Source organism: Lynx rufus, unplaced genomic scaffold (genome assembly GCF_022079265.1).
Source record: "Lynx rufus isolate CCGP_SWC_20201006 ecotype Redwood Valley unplaced genomic scaffold, mLynRuf1.p SCAF_8, whole genome shotgun sequence".
Taxonomy (NCBI): domain Eukaryota; kingdom Metazoa; phylum Chordata; class Mammalia; order Carnivora; family Felidae; genus Lynx; species Lynx rufus.
In genome coordinates this window covers 103,700,583-103,723,534 of record NW_025814896.1, presented here as the reverse complement: position 1 = coordinate 103,723,534, position 22,952 = coordinate 103,700,583, and the positions used below count along the sequence as shown (strand labels likewise).

General features: G+C 37.8%; 1 protein-coding gene across 2 annotated transcripts in view; it reads right to left on the bottom strand.

Moving 5' to 3' along the window:
• The window catches only part of ANAPC1 (anaphase promoting complex subunit 1), a 95,560-nt gene that overhangs the window by 58,688 nt on the left and 13,920 nt on the right, over positions 1-22,952 (bottom strand). For both annotated transcript variants that reach the window (XM_047068605.1, XM_047068606.1), the window contains 12 exons: positions 22,336-22,481; positions 21,892-22,112; positions 20,989-21,198; positions 18,335-18,430; positions 16,821-16,911; positions 16,651-16,716; positions 12,758-12,892; positions 8,393-8,533; positions 6,917-6,977; positions 4,613-4,800; positions 3,898-3,972; positions 998-1,266 (listed from right to left, as the gene is read on the bottom strand). In XM_047068605.1, the coding sequence (XP_046924561.1) occupies positions 998-1,266; positions 3,898-3,972; positions 4,613-4,800; positions 6,917-6,977; positions 8,393-8,533; positions 12,758-12,892; positions 16,651-16,716; positions 16,821-16,911; positions 18,335-18,430; positions 20,989-21,198; positions 21,892-22,112; positions 22,336-22,481 (1,699 nt within the window). The remainder of the gene's footprint in view (positions 1-997; positions 1,267-3,897; positions 3,973-4,612; positions 4,801-6,916; positions 6,978-8,392; positions 8,534-12,757; positions 12,893-16,650; positions 16,717-16,820; positions 16,912-18,334; positions 18,431-20,988; positions 21,199-21,891; positions 22,113-22,335; positions 22,482-22,952) is intronic.

The window sequence follows — 22,952 nt, the reverse complement described above, 5'->3', positions numbered from 1 at the left end:
CCTCTATTATTCATTAGTTTTGTAATCTTCGGCAAGTTATCTCTATGAACCTCAGTATTTTCTTCTAAAAAGTAGGGAAATTCCCACTCAGAAGTTTTAAAGATCAAATAATATATATATGTAAAAAACACCTTTTATAAAATGTAAGACACTATAAAACATTATTTCAGAAAGTCATGATTATGGTTTGGAAATCATTTCATTACAAAAAGAATTTCCCATGACAGTAATGATTTGTCATAAGAGAAAGTGACCATCAATTAAAACTGCCACATCTCAGAAAACAATCTCGGAATCTTGAGGAAGATCAGAGAAATTAGAAAATGTACTATAATCTTAACTCAGAGGTTGACATTTCAATTAAAATTCAACTTTCTATATCACCAAGGGCTACAAAGGCTGAAACAAAACCTAAATGTGACCTTTAGAATCCAGTGCCAAAAACAATCTTATCATGGATACACTACAAGAGTCTCAAAGACAGGGATGATGACAGACTGGGACAACAAAAACACAGCAAAAAGAGCCCACACCAGCAAACAACATTCATGTTCTTAGAGACAATTCTGGACAAGTTTCCTTATCAAATCATAACACCTACAATTTACATATGTTAACTGCGATCGTATTAACTATATCTCCAATTTGATTGTCGGTATTATTACAAAACAGCCAGGTGTTATTATAGAACTTCCACCACAGTGTAGCCAGTCATCTTGTCAAAACGAAGAGCTGAGCACATCACATCTGCTGTTTAACATAACTTTTGTGACCTCCCACTAATCTTAGGACAAAGACGAGGAACCCCATTAACGGCCCACAAGGTTTTTTCACAGCCAGTACCTTCAAACGTTTCTGTGGTCTATAGAAAAAGCTCTGGTTTCCCAAAAATGTAGACTTCAGAAATTTATTTTCAAGGTTCCTCTATGATATTCATGGCTGAGATCAAATCCTCTAAGGACCTCTTGGCATTTTCTAAGCTACAAACAATATTTACCTTGCCAACTGAACAAGAAGGCCAACAAGTGAACGGATTCCTTCTCCCATTAGAGTATTCAACTTCAGCTCCTCGTAAACAAGGTGAAGAACAAAAAAAATCGCAGGTATATGAGTAAACAGAAGTGTAGAGGAATCCAGAATGAGATTCTGTGAAAAATCTTCATCCTTCATCTGTGAAACTTCCAAAGGATTCAAACATAAAGATCTATTCAAAAGATGAGACTCAACATTCTGGTGGTAGTCTGAATTCAGTAAATACTCCCAGTCCTGAGAAAAATGAAGAAGATGTTAATTTTTTAAATAACACCTCCTCGTAAGGCCATCATTAAAACAATTCAAGTTCCATTTTTACATTAAGTTGAAAAAAACTCAGAATACTTAAAAATTAGGATCCACATCAAAATAAGCTAAGCAACTTCCAGATGCCAGTAACAGACATTAAGACAAGCCACTTCAAAACCCATTTGAAAAAATTTAGTCGTGTGCTTTGAGGAAAGGGACTATGGAGGAAGAATCCCACTACTTATATAGAGACTGACAAAGATCAGGTGATTAGGTGATTTCCCATGAAGCAAAAAGTAAAGAATGAAAGGCAGGAAGTGCAGACAGGCAAGTTTAGTGACCACTACACTTATCTGTGTTTTGAGGGGAGAAGTCTACTTACATCCAGTTAGTGTATTTTTCTATGTTTATAAAATGCTGGGGCTAGCATTACAACCTAATAAACTTAATCTTATATTCAGACTGATTGTGCTACATTTTCCAAGTACTGAGTCTGTTTTGGTTTCTACTTTGATTTATTGTACAGCATTGACAGAACATAGTTTATGCTATTTTCAGGTCTTAGAATTTCCTGATGCTTTTCCAAGGCTTAATACAGTGTTATTCTAATTTAAAAAGTCTTGAACCAGGGTACCTGGGTGGTTTAGTCATCAAGCATCTGACTTCAGCTCAAGTCATGATCTCAACAGTTCACGAGTTTAAGCCCCACATCAGGTGAGCTCAAGTCCCACTTTGGGTGAGTACAAGCCCTGCTTTGGGTAAAAGCACAAGCCCCAGATGAGCCCCACTTCCCTCTCTCTCTCTGCCCCTCACACACTTGTACCCTCTCTCAAAAAACAAAACTAAACGCTTGGACCAGATAGAGAAAGAACAAACCATAAAAGTAAAACATGGAGGGGCGCCTAGGTGGCTCAGTTAAGCGTCTGACTTCGGCTCAGTTCATGATCTTGCGGCTTGCGGTTCGAGCCCCACATCAGGCTCTGTGCTGACAGCTTGGAGCCTGGAGCCTGCTTTGGATTCTACATCTCCCTCTCTTTCTCTCTGCCCCCACCCCCCAACTCAAGCTCTTTCAAAAATAAACAAACATTAAAGAAAAAACATTTTTTTTTAAAGTAAAAAAATTGATAAAATGAGTAACTAAAATTTTTTAAAATCTGCTCATCCAAAGACATTATTAAGCCACAAATTCAGAGAAAATATTCCCCAAACGTACACAACAAATAACTCATATCCAGAATATATAAAGAACTTCTATAACTCAATAAATATTTTTAAAAATCCAATTAAAAATATATAATAGATTTGAGCAGAAACTTGGCAAAGAGAGGTGGTGGTCACTAATAAGCACATAAAGAAGTGTTTAAGGGGCGCCTGGGTGGCTCAGTCAGTTGAGTGTCCGACTTCAGCTCAGGTCATGATTTCGCAGTCTGTTGAGTTTGAGCCCCACGTCAGGCTGTGTGCTGACAGCTAAGAGCCTGGAGCCTGCTTCAGATTCTGCGTCCCCCTCTCTCTCTGCCCCTCCCCCACTCATGCTCTGTCTCTGTCTCAGAAATAAATATTTTTTTAAAAAAATTAAAAAGAAGTGTTTAACATCATTAGTCATCAAGAAAAGGCAAAAATTAAAACCTAAGAGAAACAACTTTATATACAATCAAATGGTTAAAATTAAAAAGACAACTACAAATGTTGGCCAAGATAAAGAACAAGAGGAACTCTCATATGTAGGAATGTAGGAATGTAGGACAACGAATTTGGGAACCAGCAATGACCCAACAATTTCACTATGGTATTCATCCATAAGAAATGAAAATATGTGTCCACAAACACTTGTCACTGAATGCTGGTGGCAGTTTTATTCGTAATAGTCAAATCACGGAAATAGCCTAGGTACCCATCAGCAGGAGAACAGATAAACAAGCTACAGTATGTGCATGCTATTCAGCAATAAAAAGGCACAAACTGCTGAGCTCTGCAACAACAGGAACGAATCTCAAAAACACCATGCTGAATGAAAGAAATCTTTTACCAAAGATTATGTACCACATTATTTCACTTATATCAAGTTCTAGAACAGGCAAAAATAGCATATACTGGAATTCAAATCAGTGGTTGTTTCTAGAGTAAGGGAATGATTAAAAATGTCCCATGGAAACTTTATGGAATAATGGAAATGTTTTGAGTTTTGAAAGGGGAGTGGGTTACATGAGTACGCATTTGTCAAAGTTGATCAAACTGTAATAAGATCTGAGCATTTCGTTTATGTACATTATACCTCAATTAAAAAAATTTTTTTGAACCACTAAGAATACATGGAATCTAATATGACTGAGAACCTAAATTAGAGGATTAATGAGCAGTAAAACATCTACAAATGCAAACTCAAATTATGGACCATTATGCATGCTCAGTAATTTTTAGATGATCATTAATGACAAAAGTAAATGAATAACCACAGAAAACAGAACATATCCTGCCCTTCAAAATAAATGTTATTCAGTATTAAAATAAAGCAAAAGGTGTGAGAAATGTAAATCAATAAGAATACCACTTCTACAGACTATAGTACAAATACCCACAAATTAATTTTTATTAGCAAGTAATAATAATAATGCTTACATCATCAGATCCTGTCTCAGAAGGCCTTGCTTTTTTGGGTGCAATGACTGGGGAAAGTGATCCTTCAAAGTCAAACTGAAAGATAACCCCAAAAGAGAAGCAAATTCATATAAATGTATCATTGTCAACTGGTCAACTTAAAGAATTTAGAAATCAGTTTCACCAACTATGGAAACTAATTTTGCATAATGAAAGAGAATAGATACTTGGGCTACAGCCCTCTAACTCGCCCTCAAATCAAACCTGCCCCACAGACCAAGCAATTTGTGTGTGAAAACAATCTGGGCTACAGAGAACAAAAATAAGCCACAAATCAGAAGACACAGTCTAGACCCAGTTTTGAGCAAATCACAAGTCTGTGATTTCTTTGTGATTCAGTTTCTACATTAATAAAGCCAAGATGATTACTACTAATCCTAGCATAACTTGTAGTCGTTTTATAAAGATGAAATGAAAAATTATAGTCAAACATGTTTTACCATGTTATAAAAACTCAATAATTATAATTACTAGTAAAATGTTATCATTAAATATTAAATGACATTTGATTTACCATATAGTAGACACGATAAGCGTTAGTAGTATTCCGTTTTGTTAAAGTATACCTATTAGTAAATTGATCTATGTACTCTAAATATTGTATTACCAATTATGCAAAAATTACATTAGTAATAACAGAATAACTCAGGGAAAAAAAACAATTATGTATACTTACGTTTCGGGTCCATGCTAAGCGGTCTGTGTTATAACCCATCATGTTCATGAGACAAGTCACAAATAAATTCCACTCAGAGTGATAACTGGGTCCTCCCGGAGCACTGTGGACACTGTACCACTTGACAAGCATCTGAACAGCTATTTCTTTTGGCAGGATGAACTTAATTGCTTGCAAACATGTTTGCACTATTAAAAGTAAAGAATAATTTTAGTATGCTTCCCATGCGGGCATTTCTTTTTCCCTTTGAGTAAGAAAGTTTTCTAACTACTTCTGTGTAAGGGCCAATTACTCTGAAAAGGGAACTGTCACTAAAGACCAAGAGGGAGCAAACATTACCTTGCCGATCATCTGAAATTTAAAACAACTACTAAATTCAACAGGACTTCCAAGAGGTCTCAGGGCACCTTTCCGCTTGCTAATTGTGGACCAGAAATAGAAAACCAACAGTCCAGCTTACCTGAGACAAACTGATTTATATTCACTGCCCGGGCAATTATTAATGGCTCCCCATTTTGATCTCAAAAGATTCCAGTTTGGGGCACCTTGGTGGCTCAATCAGTTAAGCGTCCCAAATTTTGCCCAGGTCATGATCTTAGGGTTCATGAGTTCGAGCCCTGCATCAAGCTCTCGGCTGTCAGCACAGTGCTCTCTTTGGATCCTCAATCTCCCCCTCTCTCTGCCCCTCCCCCACTCATGCTCACTCGTGCTGTCTCTCTCTCTCTCAAAAATAATACATAAATTTTTTAAAAAATATATTCTAGTTTGGACAATAAAGATCATTCTATCAAAAACACAATTTCTACATGAATAAGTTCATATAAAATACTGCTTAAATACTTCAATAAATATGTAATATTCAATATATGCCACCTCAAATAGCAATGCTTACCTACCGTTAAAGTGTTCTGCATGAGTTAACATTCCTGTTAACCAAAACTTCGTAACTTTTAATTATTTCTGACACCATTCAATTTATAAACATTCTACATGTTTTTGTCTTAAATAGATCAGTTAATACTACATAATTTCTACCTTTCTTATGGACTCCACACCATTGGATAAATATCAGTTACAGTGCTCTGGTGTCCTACTACTGCTGTGAAGAGACCTGGGTCTGCTTTTCGTACCAAGTGCCCCCAAACTACAATGTTTTTGCATTCTCACATCAAAAGAGGACCGTTTTCTTCCTTTCCCATTGTCACCAGGCCCATCCTCAGCAGCATATCCTTTTTCTCATCAATTTACTATGTGTGTATACATACAGCAAAAATTAGAGTCAAACAGAATAAATGTTAGAAAACCAAATAACCACGTTTGTCATGGTTGAATCCAAAGTAAGTGTAAACCAGATACTGCCTGAGGAGCTGAGGACACTTAAAAGTACAGAAACTTATTGACTTCTGCTTGGCTAGAAGAGTAAGATTTTACTCTGTTTTCATTTATTTTATTTAATCTGTTATTTGTTTTTATATACTTTGTTTACGCTTATACTTCCAAGGCACATAACCTTGAAATTACTGGCTAAATACCTGTTAGAAAAGCAAGGTATCTCTATACCTATTCATAGTATCATTTTACCACACCAATGACAGATATTTCCTAAAATGAAAAAGTCATTCTAACCTACTTACCAAATTCCAGAAATCACACACAATCTGCCAATGCTTTGCTTTGGCACTTAGGTTTTGAAACCAATAGATGTTGTGAATTTTCTTATACATTCTTTTCTTAACTTACAATTATTGACAAATCCTTTCAATCCTGAGGTTTTCTTTACTATTCTATCTTCAGAAATATTCTCCACCTAGTATTTTCCAGATTGTATTTCAGTAATAATTTAGGCAGACTCCAATTTTATTAAAATATGTCTGACTGTATTTTGACAATATTAAGTCTTATTCAATTAAGGCAATTACGTTAATTTCTCAATTTATGTAACAACTGAGAGATTTATTTTATGATTAAAAGCCATCACATAGGACAAAAACTATTTTAGTTGCTTAGGTTTCCCTGTTTCTCAGATTTTCTTGCAACAGGCACGTCCATATATTATAATCTCACTGCATGGCATTCTTCCACCTAAAAATCTCAAGAGAAAAAGAACCAGTGTACCCCACACAGAGTGGACACTGAAAAATGCTCCCCAGCTCTTCACAGCTTCTCTGCAAAGTGAAAAATTCAATCCCATAATTTCAAAAACAGCAAAATTTTTTAAATCCCAATTACTATTATAAATCAGCAAATACTACAAATCTCACCAAACTGAGAATACATGGAAGTGAGGTCTGACCTCAAACATACCTAATTCAGAGGTGGCAATTTCAGGAATAGTAATCCTAACCATGGAGCCGTTACTCAATTCCTAAGGGGAAAAATGGAAATAAACAGGAGCAAGTAAATAGAATTTGTGCATTCTAAGTCTTTGAATGTCTTAAAAATGCTATGCTTTGTAAGACTGTTTGCCTATCAAAACAAAATTCAAAGAATAAATGAAAAACAGTATTTTTCGAAAAAAAAGAAAAACAAATATTTTTCAAACAGAACTGAATACTTCCAAATTTCAGAAACTATAAATGTGCTTATTTAAAAAATATTTCCAGGGCTCCTGGGTGGCTCAGTTGGTTGAGCTTCTGACTTCAGCTCAGGTCACAATCTCTCAGTTCATGAGTTTCAGCCCTATTACATAGGGCTCGCTGCTGTCAGCACAGAGCCCGCTTCAGATCCTCTGTCCCCCTCTCTCTCCCTCCCCCCACCTCTCTCTCAAAAAAAAAAAAAAAACAAAAAAAAAAACCTTAAAAACATTTCCAAAAGTTCTTGTTTTAATGAAATGTCTAATTTTTATACGCTAAGAGTCACTATCACTGCAAATTAATTTTTAATGAAAAGACAAAAGTCAATAGAAAATTCAACTGTTTGAACAAGATCCATTTTCAATAATTTTTTAATAATGAAACTTTAGAAAAACTGAGAATTTAAAGTAAAAAGGTACAAAAAATAACACACTGCAAGAGATTTTAAAAATCATAAAAAATGCTTTCATTTTTCAGATAAAATTCTGCATTCTGACAAATTTGAAAGGAAAGTCGTATTTCTTTTTAATTTTTTAAATATAATTTATTGTCAAATTGGCTGACATACAACACCCAGTCCTCATCCCAACAAGTGCCCTCTTCAATGCCCATCACCCATTTTCCCCTCTCCCCCACGCCCCATCCACCCTCTTTAAGAGTCTCTTGTGGTTTGCCTCCCTCCGTTTGTAACTATTTTTTTCCCCTTCCCTTCCCCCATGGACTGTTAAGTTTCTCAAGATCCACATATGAGTGAAAACATATGATATCTGTCTTTCTTTGACAGACTTATTTCACTTAGCATAATACTCTCCAGTTTGATCCACGCTGTTGCAAATGGCAGGATTTCATTCTTTCTCATTGTCAAGTAGTATTCCATTGTATATATAAACCACATCTTCTTTATCCATTCCTCAGTTGATGGACATTTAGGCTCTTTCCATGATTTGGCTATTGTTGAAAGCACTGCTATAAACATTGGGTACGTATGCCCCTTCGAAACAGCATACCTGCATCCCTTGGATAAATACCTAGTAGTGCAACTGCTGGGTCATAGGGTAGTTCTATTTTTAATTTTTTGAGGAACCTCCACACTGTGATGCACCAGTTTGCATTCCCGCCAAAAGTGCAAGAGGGTTCCCTTTTCTCCACAAGGGATAGTCATATTTCTTAAAGAGCTACCTAATCTTTTTAATACAAATATACTTACCAGAGTTACTCTGTTACGGACAGGGTCTCTTATAGAATGAATGTAAGTTCCAAGCTGCTGGAAAGTACAATCCTCATTATAGAGAGAGTCATGAAGTTTGGAAGAATCCCTCAGTTCTGCAACTGGGGAGAATAGAACAACCTGTAAAAAGTCATAAATACAACACATATGAAGTATTTTTGTAGGAATTAAGGATAAAGAAACCTTTTTTTACACATGGTCTACCCAACAATTTTACGTAATGATTTAAAATCATTCTGCTCTAGATACGATGAAGTGCCTCTCAGCTGGCAAAGATCCTCACCCAAAGCAACTAGAAAAAGTCAGCAAAATAGCAAAACATCTGATCAACAGGACTGGGGAGCTATGGAAACAACCCAGACCTGAGGGGCCAAGATGCAGGAGAGAAAGAAGCGAGTCACAGGGAGGTAGCCCGAAATTCTTACACTGCTCTTATATATACACTGCTCTTCCCAGTATTGGCATTTGCAGTATCTAGCGAGGATTTGGTAGGGAGTATGGATATGTTGAGTGTGCACTGAAGGGCACCGCTAAGAGGAAGAGAAGGCAGCAGCACTTGTGACAATCTTACAGGGCTAGACACGTAGACTGTAACTTGGGAAGCCAAGACAGAGAGGACTTGAGGATCTAAGATCCCAGAGAGAAAGGAGAACAATGAGAAAGCAAAGAAACAAGACAGGTACAAAGTGTTATTTCCTCTACAGACAAATATTTGTTCTGAAAATATGAGAACATTACTTGCTCGATTGTAGATATTCAAACAAAAAACTTAATTGATCTTAGTTACTCATTACATGCAGTCCTAACTACTGACCCTTTCTATGTCCCTATAATTCAAATTACAGGATATCTCTAAGTGAATATCTTGTCAACACTGACAGCCAATCAAGTATATTTAAAATACAAGCTTCTACTCCCACAGCTGCCACAAAAACTGAGTTCCGTTGGTCCTGAATCTAAGTCTGGTGCACAGTCAACCAGAGATGTGGAAAGCCATTGGCCAATGTGTAATACTGTGATCTTGTCACCTCATGGCTACCACAAAGACACTAACCATCACAGCTTAATGGAATTCTAAGAAAATTGGGAACAATTTTACATTATAAAAGACAAAAATTCTTCCAAATCACACAAAACTGTGACACTTCTCCTGCTCCCTTTTGAATGTTCCACAAATGTCCTGGCTTAAAGGGAAAAAGCTCCACACTACACATATTTAGAAAATAAAACCAGGACCTGGACATTAACTGACACAATTAACTGCTGGTACCACACTTCATTTTGAACTTCCCCTACACATCTGCACCCAAATGTCTCTCAAATACAGACTTCCTTTCTCCAGGCTTCTAGGTAAGCATGGGTATCCACCTAGCTTGCTCAGAGAACTCTGACCCTTGTTCCCCAGCACGTCTCCCTAGCACAGCACAAAAGCAATCTCTGACAGACTCTGCCATTTCCACTTCTCCAGATCTCTTATGTCACTCTCCTCCTTTCCAATATGCTGCCATAACTCCAACCCTCTTCCCACCTCCTGAATGAACACAGAAAACACTCAGAATTTCACCGGTCTATCTTCAATTCAAAGACAAACATCTAAAACACAGATCCTGGGGTGCCTGGGTGACTCAGTCGGTTAAGCGTCCAACTTCAGCACAGGTCATGATCTCATGGTTTGTGAGTTCGGGCCCCACACTGGCACTCTGCAGTCAGCACAGAGCCCGCTTTGGATCCTCTGTCCCCCCGGAACTCTCTTGTGCACGCCCTCTCTCAAAAATAAACAAACATCCAATTAATTAATTAACTAAATTAAATTAAACACAGATCCTAACATTTGTAATTCCATCCTCAAAACCTCAAATAATCTTCTGGTGACAGCATTCAGAATAAAAACCTTTTCATCCTCTCTGCCTTTAAGAGCGTGTTAGTAAGAGTATAAATCAAGCTCTAACATTTACTAGCTATATGAGTTTGGACATGTAACCTTCTTATCCCTCTATGTACCCATTTGTAAAATGGGGACCAGTATCTTCCCAACAAACCCATTCTGAGGGATTAAATGAGTTTACACATAAAAAACACTTAGAAGAGTGCCTAGCACATAGACTCAAAAACAAGTTATTATTACCCACTCCCTACCCTACCCCACCCAACAGGCTACTTGTATGTTTTTGTTTTTTTGTTTTTGTTTTACAAATGAACTGTTTATGGGGTGCCTGGGTGGCTCAGTCGGTTAAGTGTCCGACTTCGGCTAAGGTCATGATCTCACAATTCGTGGGTTCAAGCCCCACATCAAGCTATCTGCTGTCAGCACAGAGCCTGCTTCGGCTCTTCTCTCTCTCTCTCAAAAATAAACATTAAAAAAATAATAATAATAAAATAAACTATTTTTGAGAGAGGGAGAGTGAGAGTGGGGGAGGGGCAGAGACAGAGGGAGACAAGGGAGCCAAAGCAAGCTCTGCACTGACAACACAGAGCCCAATGCGGCGCTCAAACTCACAAAATCAAGAGTCAGATGTTTAACCGACTGAGCCACCCAGGCTACTTGTACTTTTATAAGCATTCATTCATTCCACAGACTTGAGTCTTGCATGCTACAAGACAGAAATATGAATATGAAAAAAAAAAGAAATATGAATATGCATAAAAAATGTTCAGCACTTACCTGCCTCCACACCCATGCCTATATGATTCCTCTTTACCCCAAATACCCCTTTCCATCTACAGATATCCTACTTATCCTCAAGGTCCAAACCAAGTCAGACACACCTCTCAGATAGAAGCCTCTGGTTCTGCCACATCAACCCATCAGGATATAACTCCCTATCGGCAAACCTGCTGTGCTACTCTCTCTTCCTCATTTGTACGTCTCAATACTCTACCTTAAATTATCATTTTTCATGCAGACAGTACGTCTGTTCCACCCAAATCAATTTATGAGGTTCCTAGATGAAAAAGAATGTATTATTTTCATCTCTGTAGTACCTTCCACATCACAAAGGAGGTCAATATGTGTATTGAACAATCTGTGTTTGAAAACATATATATTCTACAAGTATTAGCTAAACTTCCAATTCTGTCATTTTTAAAACAGAAAAAAACCATGGGAAGAACTAATATTTTTGACCAAACTTCTTTATTTTCTTTAAACATTTATTTAGTAAATAGATCTACCCTATAACCCAGCAGTAGCACTGCTAGGAATTTACCCAAGGGATACAGGAGTACTGATGCATAGGGGCACTTGTACCCCAATGTTTATAGCAGCACTTTCAACAATAGCCAAATGATGGAAAGAGCCTAAATGTCTATCACCTGATGAATGGATAAAGAAAAATTGTGGTTTACATACACAATGGAGTACTACGTGGCAATGAGAAAGAATGAAATATGGCCCTTTGTAGCAAAATGGATGGAACTGGAGAGTGTTATGCTAAGTGAAATAAGCCATACAGAGAAAGACAGATACCATATGGTTTCACTCTTATGTGGATCCTGAGAAACTTAACAGAAACCCATGGGGGAGGGGAAGGGGAAAAAAAAAAAAAAGAGGTTAGAGTGGGAGAGAGCCAAAGCATAAGAGACTCTTAAAAACTGAGAACAAACTGAGGGCTGATGGGGGGTGGGAGGGAGGGGAGGGTAGGTGATGGGCACTGAAGAGGGCATCTTTTGGGATGAGCACTGGGTGTTGTATGGAAACTAATTTGACAATAAATTTCATGTAATAAAAAAATTAAAAAAATATAAAGTTTATGAATTAAAAACCAAAAAAAAAAAAATTAAAAAAAAATAAACATTTATTTCGTTTTGGGAGACAGCGAGACAGAGCATGAGTGGGGGAGGGGCAGAGACAGGGGGAGACATAAAATCTAAAGCAGGCTCCAGGCTCTGAGCTGTCAGTACAGAGCCCGACGCGGGGCTCAAACTCACAGACTGTGAGATCATGACCCGAGCCGAAGTCGGACACTTAACCGACTGAGCCACCCAGGCGCCCCTGACCAAACTTCCTTAAAACACAATTTGGGGGGGTGCACCTTGACAGCTCAGTCAGTTAAGCATCTGACATCAGCTCCGTTTATGATCTGGCAATTCACGAGTTTGATCCGTGCTGACAGCTCAGAGCCTGGAGCCTGCTTCGGACTCTGTGTCTCCCTCTCTCTCTGCTCCTCCCCTGCTCACTCCCTGTCTCTTGAAAATTAATAAAAACGTTAAAAATAAAATAAAATAAAATAAATAAAATAAAATAAAATAAAATAAAATAAAATAAAATAAAATAAAATAAAATAAAATAAAATAAAATAAAACAAAACACTATTAATTTTTGACGATACCTAGTTCGTTACTTACCTCATCCAAGGATCCAAGTAGTTTACTGAGAGGCTTAGGAGTACTGACACTGTCAAGTGGAGTGCTGGGCCGAGGCATTGTGTTAGACATTGTCAGGGAAGGAGCTGGGAGCCCCGGAATGAAAACCTTTCCCACCTGTAAGCAATGAAAAGATGTGGACAAAAATACTGGCTTTAAGGTATCATACCCTTAAACAAAGTGTTATGGCACACAAGTATATATTTCTTTTGACATACCAAATTTTACAAACCAAACACGACTAGAAAACAAAAAGAATTAAAATTTTAGTAATGTATTAGATTCCACCATCCAACTACAAATATCTTGGTATCATTTCTCTTGGTCTGATTCCTTCTCTTCATTACTGATGACTTCCTTCTGGCAGGAAGGAAGGTGAATGCTAATACAGTCACAACGTTGTACAAAATTCCACATACTATGCATTTTCCTACCATATTGGTGGTAGAGACAGCAGGGACAGAAGCTTTCAGAGACTATAAGCAGTAATCTTGTTAACTAAATCTCCAGGCAGAGAATGGACATCAATTACTTTCAAGGGGCTAAAAAAGTGGGCTGAGTGTTGCTCCAGAAATTAAATCTAACATAATCCAAACTGTGCTCTCGAGCTCATAATGTGCCTTCCTTCATAAACTCTCAAATATTTCTTCTTCAAAAAACTTTATCTTAAGTATCCATGGGGTTCTCAGGAAAAACACAACAGAAATTCACATCCACACAGGCTGAAAATTCCCAACAAGCCTCAAAGGAAATATTCAGAATTTAAGTGAAATTCTAACAATATCCATATATGTCAATATACTACTCAAAAGCTAATAAAATTATAAACATCACCCAAGCAAAATCTCCAGGATTAAAAACCAAAATGAGAGTGAGAACCAGTATATATAAAGTTTTTAAAAAGCTATGGGGGCGGGGGGCACGCCTAGGTGGCTCAGTCGGTTGAGCCTACAGCTCTTGATTTTGGCTCAGGTCATGATCTCGTGGTTTGTGGGTTTGAGCCCCACTTTGGGCTCCAAGCTGACAGTGCAGAGCCTGCTTGGGATTCTCACTCTCTCTCCCTCTCTGCCCCTCCCCTGCTCACGCTCTCTCTCTCTTAAAATAAATAAACATTTTTAAGAAAACTTTTAAAATGTTATGAGACCTCACGTTAATGAAAATACGGAGTAAGCACCTTCCATGCTATTCCTCCCACTAGTTACAACAGAATCTGCACAAAATTGTTAACACAATGGAATACATTGGCTAGGAGCCAAAGAAACAGGAAAAACCTAGGATGATTCCCTAGGCATTTTTGTTTCTTTCACTCTTTGCATAAGCAGGTCTTAAGCTCTCAAGGGGCCTGCAACCCAGAAATGGCCACAGGTGCAAACCAAGAGGCCCCAGGTAAACCTTGCTCTTTTTAGACAAAGTGTCAAGAAAACAGTGACCAAGCCAAGACAGAAACATCTTCACCATGCCTGCCCCACTCCAGGAAAACACTAGGAAAAAAAACCATGGCCCTCAGGCTCCTCCTTATCAGCAGCTGTGGTCTGGAGACTAAGAGCAGAGTTCTACTGTTCTCTCTGCAGGTGGCGTTCCTCCCCCAGCATAGGGACAGTGAGCCAAGCCTATCTTGCATGGCTGCCTGCATAACTAGGTGGTATCTCCTCCCCTCCTCATCAGAACTGTAGGGGCAGAGACTGTGGACACAGTGCTGCTTTCACTGCCAAGAGGCAGCCCGTCTGCACCTCCCCAAGGTGTGCAAAAGCTATGAAGGGGGAGGAGCACTGGCTTTCATCCTTATTCTACAATAATAAGGCAGCATACCTCTCCCCTTCCATCGTCCACAGAAATTGTGGGTGAGGCACTATGTTCCATCCCCACCCTGCAATAACACGGCAGTAACTCCTCTCTGTCCCAACTAGGAAGTGACAGGAAAAATGGAAAGGAAAGAATCAGAGAAAAGGATTTCTTAAATATGTGTATGAAATCCTGTGCAGGCCTCTGAGTGAGCCATGTGTGAAACTGACCAACAATGAGACCGTAAAAGATGTGAGAACTAAACACTGATCTGTAACACCATTCAGTTCTCAGGCTGTCCTCTGGGTAGCACAGAAGTTGGTGCTGACCACAATCTCATTAAGACAACTGACAAAAGAAAAAAATACAGGCCCCAGAAATACTGCTCTCCCTGGCCCAAGAATCAGGAAAGAAGTAGCCTAACAAGATCGAAAACTTTTAGACAATAACCAACCTAATCCAGACAAACACCATGGGAAAAACTGTGCCCCACCTCTCATCCCTGTCAGCAATGGCCAAGAAGGGTACCTAGACTTCCATTCTAACCAGCTGTAACAAGGCACAAATTTGGAGACAAATTTAAAAAAAGAAGAAGAAAAAATACAAACAGAACTACAGATTCACAAGAATATAAAGCAGCATTCAGAACACTCACACACCACTGGAGGCAAGGAGTAAAGGGAGACGTTGTAGACCAGTACAACCGGTACAACTTAAACCTCGGATGACAATTTGGCACCACATGGCCAAGATGAATACGCATAGACTCAGAAGGTTAAGAGATGTGTGTAAGAATTTTTTTTAAAGCATTATTAGAGGAAACAACCAAAGTAACACAAATACTAGTGCCGGTAAAATGGTAAAAGTTTTGGTAAAACCAAAGGACTACTATGTAACAGTGAATGAGTAAACAGCTACACATTGACATAGATAAACCTAAAAATTATAATAATGTTGAACAAAAGAATGAAGTCATATATGGTATGATTTCCTTTATATAAAAATTCCAATTTAAGGAAAACTAAACAATTTACTCCTTAGTGGCATGTAGATAATTGCAAAAAAGCTAGTAATAAAAATAAGGAACTGATTTATTACAAAAGCCTGGATGGTGTCTGTCCAGAGGGAGGCAGGGAACACCCTGCAGACTATAAAGATACTGGCAGCATTCTAGTTCTTAACCCGGTAGTGGTTACATGAAGGGTCACTTCATTATTCTTCAAATTATATACACGTGTTTAAATTTCATAATTTAAATTTGTGAAATTTACATTATTCTGTATGTAAATGTCACAACTGTTAAAAAATATATATATGGCCAACATATTATACATTTAATGAAACTTTACAAAAACTTTGAGACTTAACAAAGCTACCCATACATCAGTTTCAAAACTACATTCTTTTTTTTTTAACATTTATTCATTTTTTTTCTTTCAATATATGAAATTTATTGTCAAATTGGTTTCCATACAACACCCAGTGCTCATCCCAAAAGGTGCCCTCCTCAATACCCATCACCCACCCTCCCCTCCCTCCCACCCCCCATCAACCCTTAGTTTGTTCTCAGTTTTTAAGAGTCTCTTATAACATTTATTCATTTTTGAGAGGGAGAGAGACAGAGCATGAGCAGGGGACGAGCAGAGAGAGAGGGAAACACAGAATCCGAAGCAGGCTCCAGGCTCCGAGCTGTCAGCACAGGGCCCGATGCAGGGCTCGAACTCACTGACTGCAAGATCATGACCTGAGCTGAAGTCGGACGCTTAACCAAATGAGCTACCCAGGCACCCCTCAGAACTACATCCTTTATAAACTTCAGGTTAACTTTTTTTTTTTTAATAATCCATCTATACTCATTAAAGGTTCCCCATCTATGCCAGGTTCATAGCACCAATCCATCTAATGGCAGTGAGTCCTAGGCCTCCAAACTAGAACCAACCTAAACTGGAGACCATGTTTTCAACTCTTAGAAAAATCTTTTGCCAAATCCTACAGCCAGGGGGTAACTCATATTAAATATTAAACAAATGAACATTAAAAAATAATAATCAAGGAGGTTGTCCTACAAAAGGATGAAATGCTATATTACTTACCCGAACCACTCCTGTGTACAGCACCAGGTTTCCGCTGCCTTCAAGGACCAGCATGGTATCTATCTTCTGCAAAAAAAAAAAAAAAAAAAAGACAAAAATTTTATTTTCCAATCTGTGCAATTATAAAACATAAAGATTTTCAACTTCTCAAGAAATGTGCCTGCATTTACCTCCACTGGAGCTGCATCCTTCGCGTGTATGTTGGTGATGGAGCCAAAGATGAGCTGAGTTTTATCATTACTCTCTTGAAACTTTACACAGCTAAATATTAAAATAAAAAGAGAAACAAACTACTGATATGTGCAACAAGCTGTACCAAGCTCAAAGGTATTCTAATGACTGGAAAAAGCCAATTTCTAATGGTTACATATTGTATCATTCCATTTATGTAACATTTTCAAATGACAAAATTATAGAGGTGGAGAACAGATTAGTGGTCACCAGGGGTCAGGGACGGGGGTGGGTGGGTATGCTGTATGGGACTATAAAAGAGCAGCATGAGGGACATCTTTGAAGTAATAAAAAAGCTCTGTATTTTCACTATGGTGTTTGCACAAACCAACATGTGGGAAAACTTCATGGAATCATACAAACACACACAAATGAGTACATGTAAAACTGACAAGGTTTACAATAAGGTCTGCGGATTGTACTAATGTCAATTTCCTTGTTTTGATATTGTACTATAGTTATAGAAGAGGTTACCTGTGGCGAATAGAGTGCAGGGTATGCAGGACGCCCCCTACTATTTTACAACTGCCTATGTTTTAGAATTATTTCAAAATAAAAAGGTAAATAAGTGGACAAAAGATCTGAATACACATTTTACCTAAGAAGATAAATGAATGGCTAATAAGCACATGAGAAGATGCTCAACATCATAAGTCATTAGGGAAATACAAATTAAAAACACTCACACCCACTAGAATGGCTACAAAGAGACTGACAATATCTGATGTTGTCCACAATAAAGAGACTGGAACTCTCATAGATTGCCGGTGGGAATACAAAAGGGTACAGCCTATTTGGAAAGCAGTTTGGCAGTATCTTAAAAAGTTAACATGAATTTACTATTCAACCCAACAATTTCACTCCTTTTTCAAGAAAAAAGAAATCACAGATGTCCACACAAAGATTTCTGCTCCAATGTTCATCGGGGCATAATTCACAATGGTCAAAAAGTGGAAACAAACCAAATGTCCATCAACCAATGAATGGATAAACATAATGTGGTATATCTACACAAAGGACTACTGCACAGCAAGAGGAATAAAGAACTCATACATGTTACAACATGGTAGATCCTAAAAATCATTATGCTAAGTGAAAGAAGTCAGCCACAAAAAAAATACATTTTGTATGATTCTATAAAATCTCCAGAAAAGGCAGATCTACTAGACAGAAAGCCTATAAAGTGGTTATTTGAGGTTGGGAGTGAGCAGACTGCAAATCAAACACAAGGGATATTTTTAAGGGGACAGAAATGTTATAAAACTGGATTACAGTGATGGCTACGTTAGCCCTGTACGTTTACTAAAAATCTCTGAACTGTACACTTAAAACATGTTAATTCTTTTGGTATGTAAAATATTTCAGTAAAGCTACTTAAGTCAAAAACAAGAAAAGAAGAAAAAGCAGCCCTAAGTTTACTTACACAGAATCAATGGGAAATCTACGCACTTACCGTAACTGGAGCTCGGACTCCACTAAAAAGCACAAGAACTTCTGCCCACATAGGTCAGACGTAATAAACACTTTTGAGGCCTGTGAATTTTTCTCTCTGTAGTAGATATGGTAATAAAGTGACTGTCAACGCTGGTTCCAAAATCTATCATGGTAACTATTAATGAAAATATTCTGCAAGAAATCTTAAAACCACTCGGGCCAAGCAGTTACAGTGAAGACCCAAAAAACACTTCTAAGATTAGAACTTCATGATCTCTAGGATTCTTTTCAGCTCTCTGATTCTGAGTCCATTCCACAGCTTTTTTGGGGAATAAATTATAATAAATTTAATCATTATCAATGACCTTTTAAATTCCATATTATTAAAGTTATCTACTGCTAAGCATTGCAACCTTGAATTCCTATCCCTTGTAAGGTATAAGGGGTCAGACTTCTTATAACATGACCTCTCCTATCTATCCTTTCTTCCTCTCAGATTAGGCTCTACTTCATCCCTCTTTTTAAAACCATACCTCTAATTCCCAATGATTTCTTTCTGGAGTGGTACAGAAAACCATAATTCTGTAAAATAAGGATCTGCAATATTTTCAATTTGCCAATAGATATGTAAAGACAATGATTTTTAAATGTAGGAAATTTTTATTTGTAAGAAACAAAAACAGAGAAGCTACTTCAACATTGTATTCACAGCCTTACCTTTCTCCAGCTATACCCATTCCCTAACCCCTAAGAAAATGCATTTGCCTTCTGTTTCACAGAGAAGATGCGGCTGTAAGGCTTGAGCCCAATCTCCTGCCCTATGTATCTGATAACCATCCCCATCTTTCATCTCTACCCGCCCACCTCCCCCCAACACCCCCCCTAAAGCCTAATCTCTCCACTTGTGCTCCTTTCTGGTTCCTCGTTCCATTCATCATTTCCTCTCTCCTGTATTTTTTTAATGCTTTCCCTACTTTGGGTATATTCCTTACAGCCTACTCTTTCACATTAAGATAAAAATCTTGAAACATGAGGATGGACTGAATATTAAATCATATAAAGGACTGTTAATTGGTTGGGTATAAAAATGGCACTGTGGTTAGGTAAGATGTCCTTACATTTTAGGGATATGCAGAGAGATATTTAGTCACGAAGACTAATTTTCTCTAATGTGATTCAGCAACAACAAAATTCTCCCTTGACCCTGACACTCCCTCTTTTGCTTCCTCATCCCCATTCAAAGGCAATCCTTAAAATAATCTGTATGTCAACGTTCACTCCCCCAGTCCATATTTACTTCTTCCACTGCATTCCACTCCACAATCCCTCTCCAAGGGCTCTGGCCAAGGTCACCAGTGAACTCTCTGCCATCCAGGTACCTCCTCTCTGAGCTCATCTCTTAGTGCCACACCTCACCAGCACCTGACAATACTGGCAGCTTTCTTTCTGAAAGGCTCTCTCTTCTTATTTCCCGTGACAACTCTGCTGCTTCTCCCACCTGCGCTCTCCCACTTTGTCTCTCTGTAGCAGTTTTGTCTCTTTTCTCTTTTCACTTCCAAAAACTTAAGTTTCCAACATTTCAGTCCCTAGCCCTCTGACTCTATACCACCTGATCAACTATTTGGAAGTCTGAGACTCCTCATGAGCATATACTGAGTATTTAAACCTTCTCCTTAGGAAGAGGCCTATACACATGTGCACAGGATTACTGCATGATGCCAGCTTCCAGAACCTCTGCAACTGCAAGCTCATCCACAGGCCCTCCAGGAACCCAACTTCCACACACTCCTTAACTTCCAATCCACCTCCTTGCCTCAATCATCACTTATAAGCCAACAACTTCCTTCCACATTTATTGCTCTGCTCTTTCCCCTGAGTTTATGACCCACACATAAAGCACCTCCTTAACAGCCCTCATTAAACAGACTATCTGTAAAGGGTAATCTCTCTCTCTCTCAAGCCGCCCCTTTCTCAGCACTTGCCCTTCCTTCCTGCACAAGCAAAGCGAGAGTATTTATACATACCACACACTCATACTTCTGAACTTCTGATCCCCCTGCCTATGTGCCCTTCTTCCCTTTCCCACCTGGCAAATACCTATTCATCTTCCCAAAGCCCTACCAAAGAGTAGGCACTTGCCTCTGTGTCACCATCCTTTAGCTGTCTCTTTTTGAACAGGGACAGTGACCAATTTGCCTGTGAACCCACAGCCAGTAGCATACACATTGGAGTCGGCTGAATTAATAAATGATTAAAGAGAACATAAAAGGAGACCACACAGAACAGAGGTCTGAGTTGTGTTTCCCAAAAACAACAGCTGACACTCAACCAACATAAAGAGAAAACTTTAAAAAAAGTGCTATAAAATCCCAGGTTTCTTAATCTACAGAAACATCATTAATCTCTCTAAAACATCAAACACCTCAAATCTGAGAGATTATTACTACTAAGGAAGAAACAGGAAATTATAAAAGAATATTTTTATAATCACTTTAATATCACTAATATCCTCTATTGAAACTGATGTAGCCTTAACATTTATCTCTGTATTTTTATAAATATTAACAACTGATTATATTAAAAAATTAAAAGGAAACTTCAGGCAAAATACCAAGTAATTTCTAAGACTTATATCAACAATTTTCTTTGGATATAAAAATATACACTCCAAACCTTATATTAGTAATCGTTTCTGTCCATAAATGGTCAATACAAAGTTCAGGAACAATTGGCTCTGTTTCTGGTGCAAGGAAAGAGCCATTAGAATTACTATTCGGAGAATGAGAAATACTATGTCTCTTTGGAGACTGATTATGGCTTGAAAGGTTGAACCTCTGCACCCCTGAAAAAGAGTGCACTCCTAAGGCAGGAGAATGAGCACGACTGCAAAATAAACAGAGAGAGGGCATCACAGTTAATAAGGCAGGCTGACAGAACACGGTTTCCAATCATACTTTCCAAAACTATGTACCAAGTGCATTCATGGCTTAATCCCAGTCAGAAAAACATTTTTTTAAGGGAATAATTAAATGGTTCACATTAACATATTCTAAAGATTTAAAATCCTTGTTAGAATTCATCCTTTTAAAAACTGAAGCTTGAGTTCATTTTCTGTCTTAGAAAATGAACTGTTTATATTATTCAAAAAAGGTCCAAACTACATTCCTATATATTCAGACATGTACATACCAACAAAACTATGCCCCTCTATTACCAGATAGATATTAACAAAAACAAAAATGCTAATGCAAATTAAGACCAAAAAAATACATACATATATTTGCAACTAATATTCATCAAATTGCTGTCACTCAGTGGAAGAAATGAGGCAACCAATCTGATGACAATAGGCAGCTTCTAAATAGGACTTATTTTATAAAACTGCCAGGAGACCTAGATGTCTTAGCAAAAGTAAAACAACTGGGATAATAGCTATTTTCCCCAAAAAATACCCCAAGAGTTGTCAACAGAAATTTTAAATCCTTCAAAACATTAAGAGAAAGTTTGAGAAGAAAGTATCTCTTTCTTGGGATATCTTGTTTAAAACAAGGAAACACTTCCACACTTAATTCCCACCTTAGAGCTGCCATGTTGGAAATAGAAGGTGAACGAGAGTGGAGACTGGGTGAGGAGGTCGAGCGACTCTGACTGTGAATGGAGGAGTAATTCTGGAAAGGTGAAGCCACGGGGGAATCTCCTTTGGAGAGGCTTCTGAGGTGTGCTGTGAGGGAGCTACTAGTGGCCACATTCTGTGGGGTTCCCCCCTGTTCAGAGAACTTTAAGACAACATTCTCTTCCTTAAGTCAAAATGATGAGAAGGGGGGGAAAAAAAAGGCAATAATTAGATCAAAAGGGTTATTTCCTGGTGAGAATTCAGGGTAGAAGCCAGTTATTAAAGACACAATATTTTTTTTTCCTAAGAAGCTCAATCCATTTCACAAATGATTCTTCCAAATACATGTGGAAGTTCTCAGTGTTAAAATCCTTTCATATTAACAAGTGACTTGCCTCTATCCTTACCTCTGGTTTGACTCTCCGGAGAGCCCACACAGAATGCAAACTTTGAACAGTGTCATAGGTCATTATAATGGAAGGGTCAGTGTTGAGAAAAACAATTTTCATTGCATGATCTACAACATATTGCACTCTTGATGAACCAAAAAGACCTTAAAGATAAAACAGAAATGACCAAGGAATTTCATAAGACAGTTCTTTATGAAGAAACTTCATGCAACTCCTAAAGAGAAACCAAGCCAGTTAAGACACAAAATCCGTGATTATAATTATATGTATTTTACATATAATATATATTTGTATGTATTTATTACATATAATTATATATTTTGTATATAATTATATACAATTATATAACCACCCTGAATTTTTAATAAATTTACTTTGGGTACCAACTCCCTCAAAATACATTAAAGATAAGAGTGTTACCAGTTTCAATTCCACATACATGCAATCCAATGATGAAAATCTGTGCCTACTCACCATTAAATCAGCCACAGGTAGAAGGTCTGTGACTACTCAACAGCTGACTGATTTGAAAATTGCAATCAAATATTCTGCCAAGTTTCACTGCTTTACTGTTCTTCTGTATGAAATCTGTCCTTTATAATAACTATTCTAAC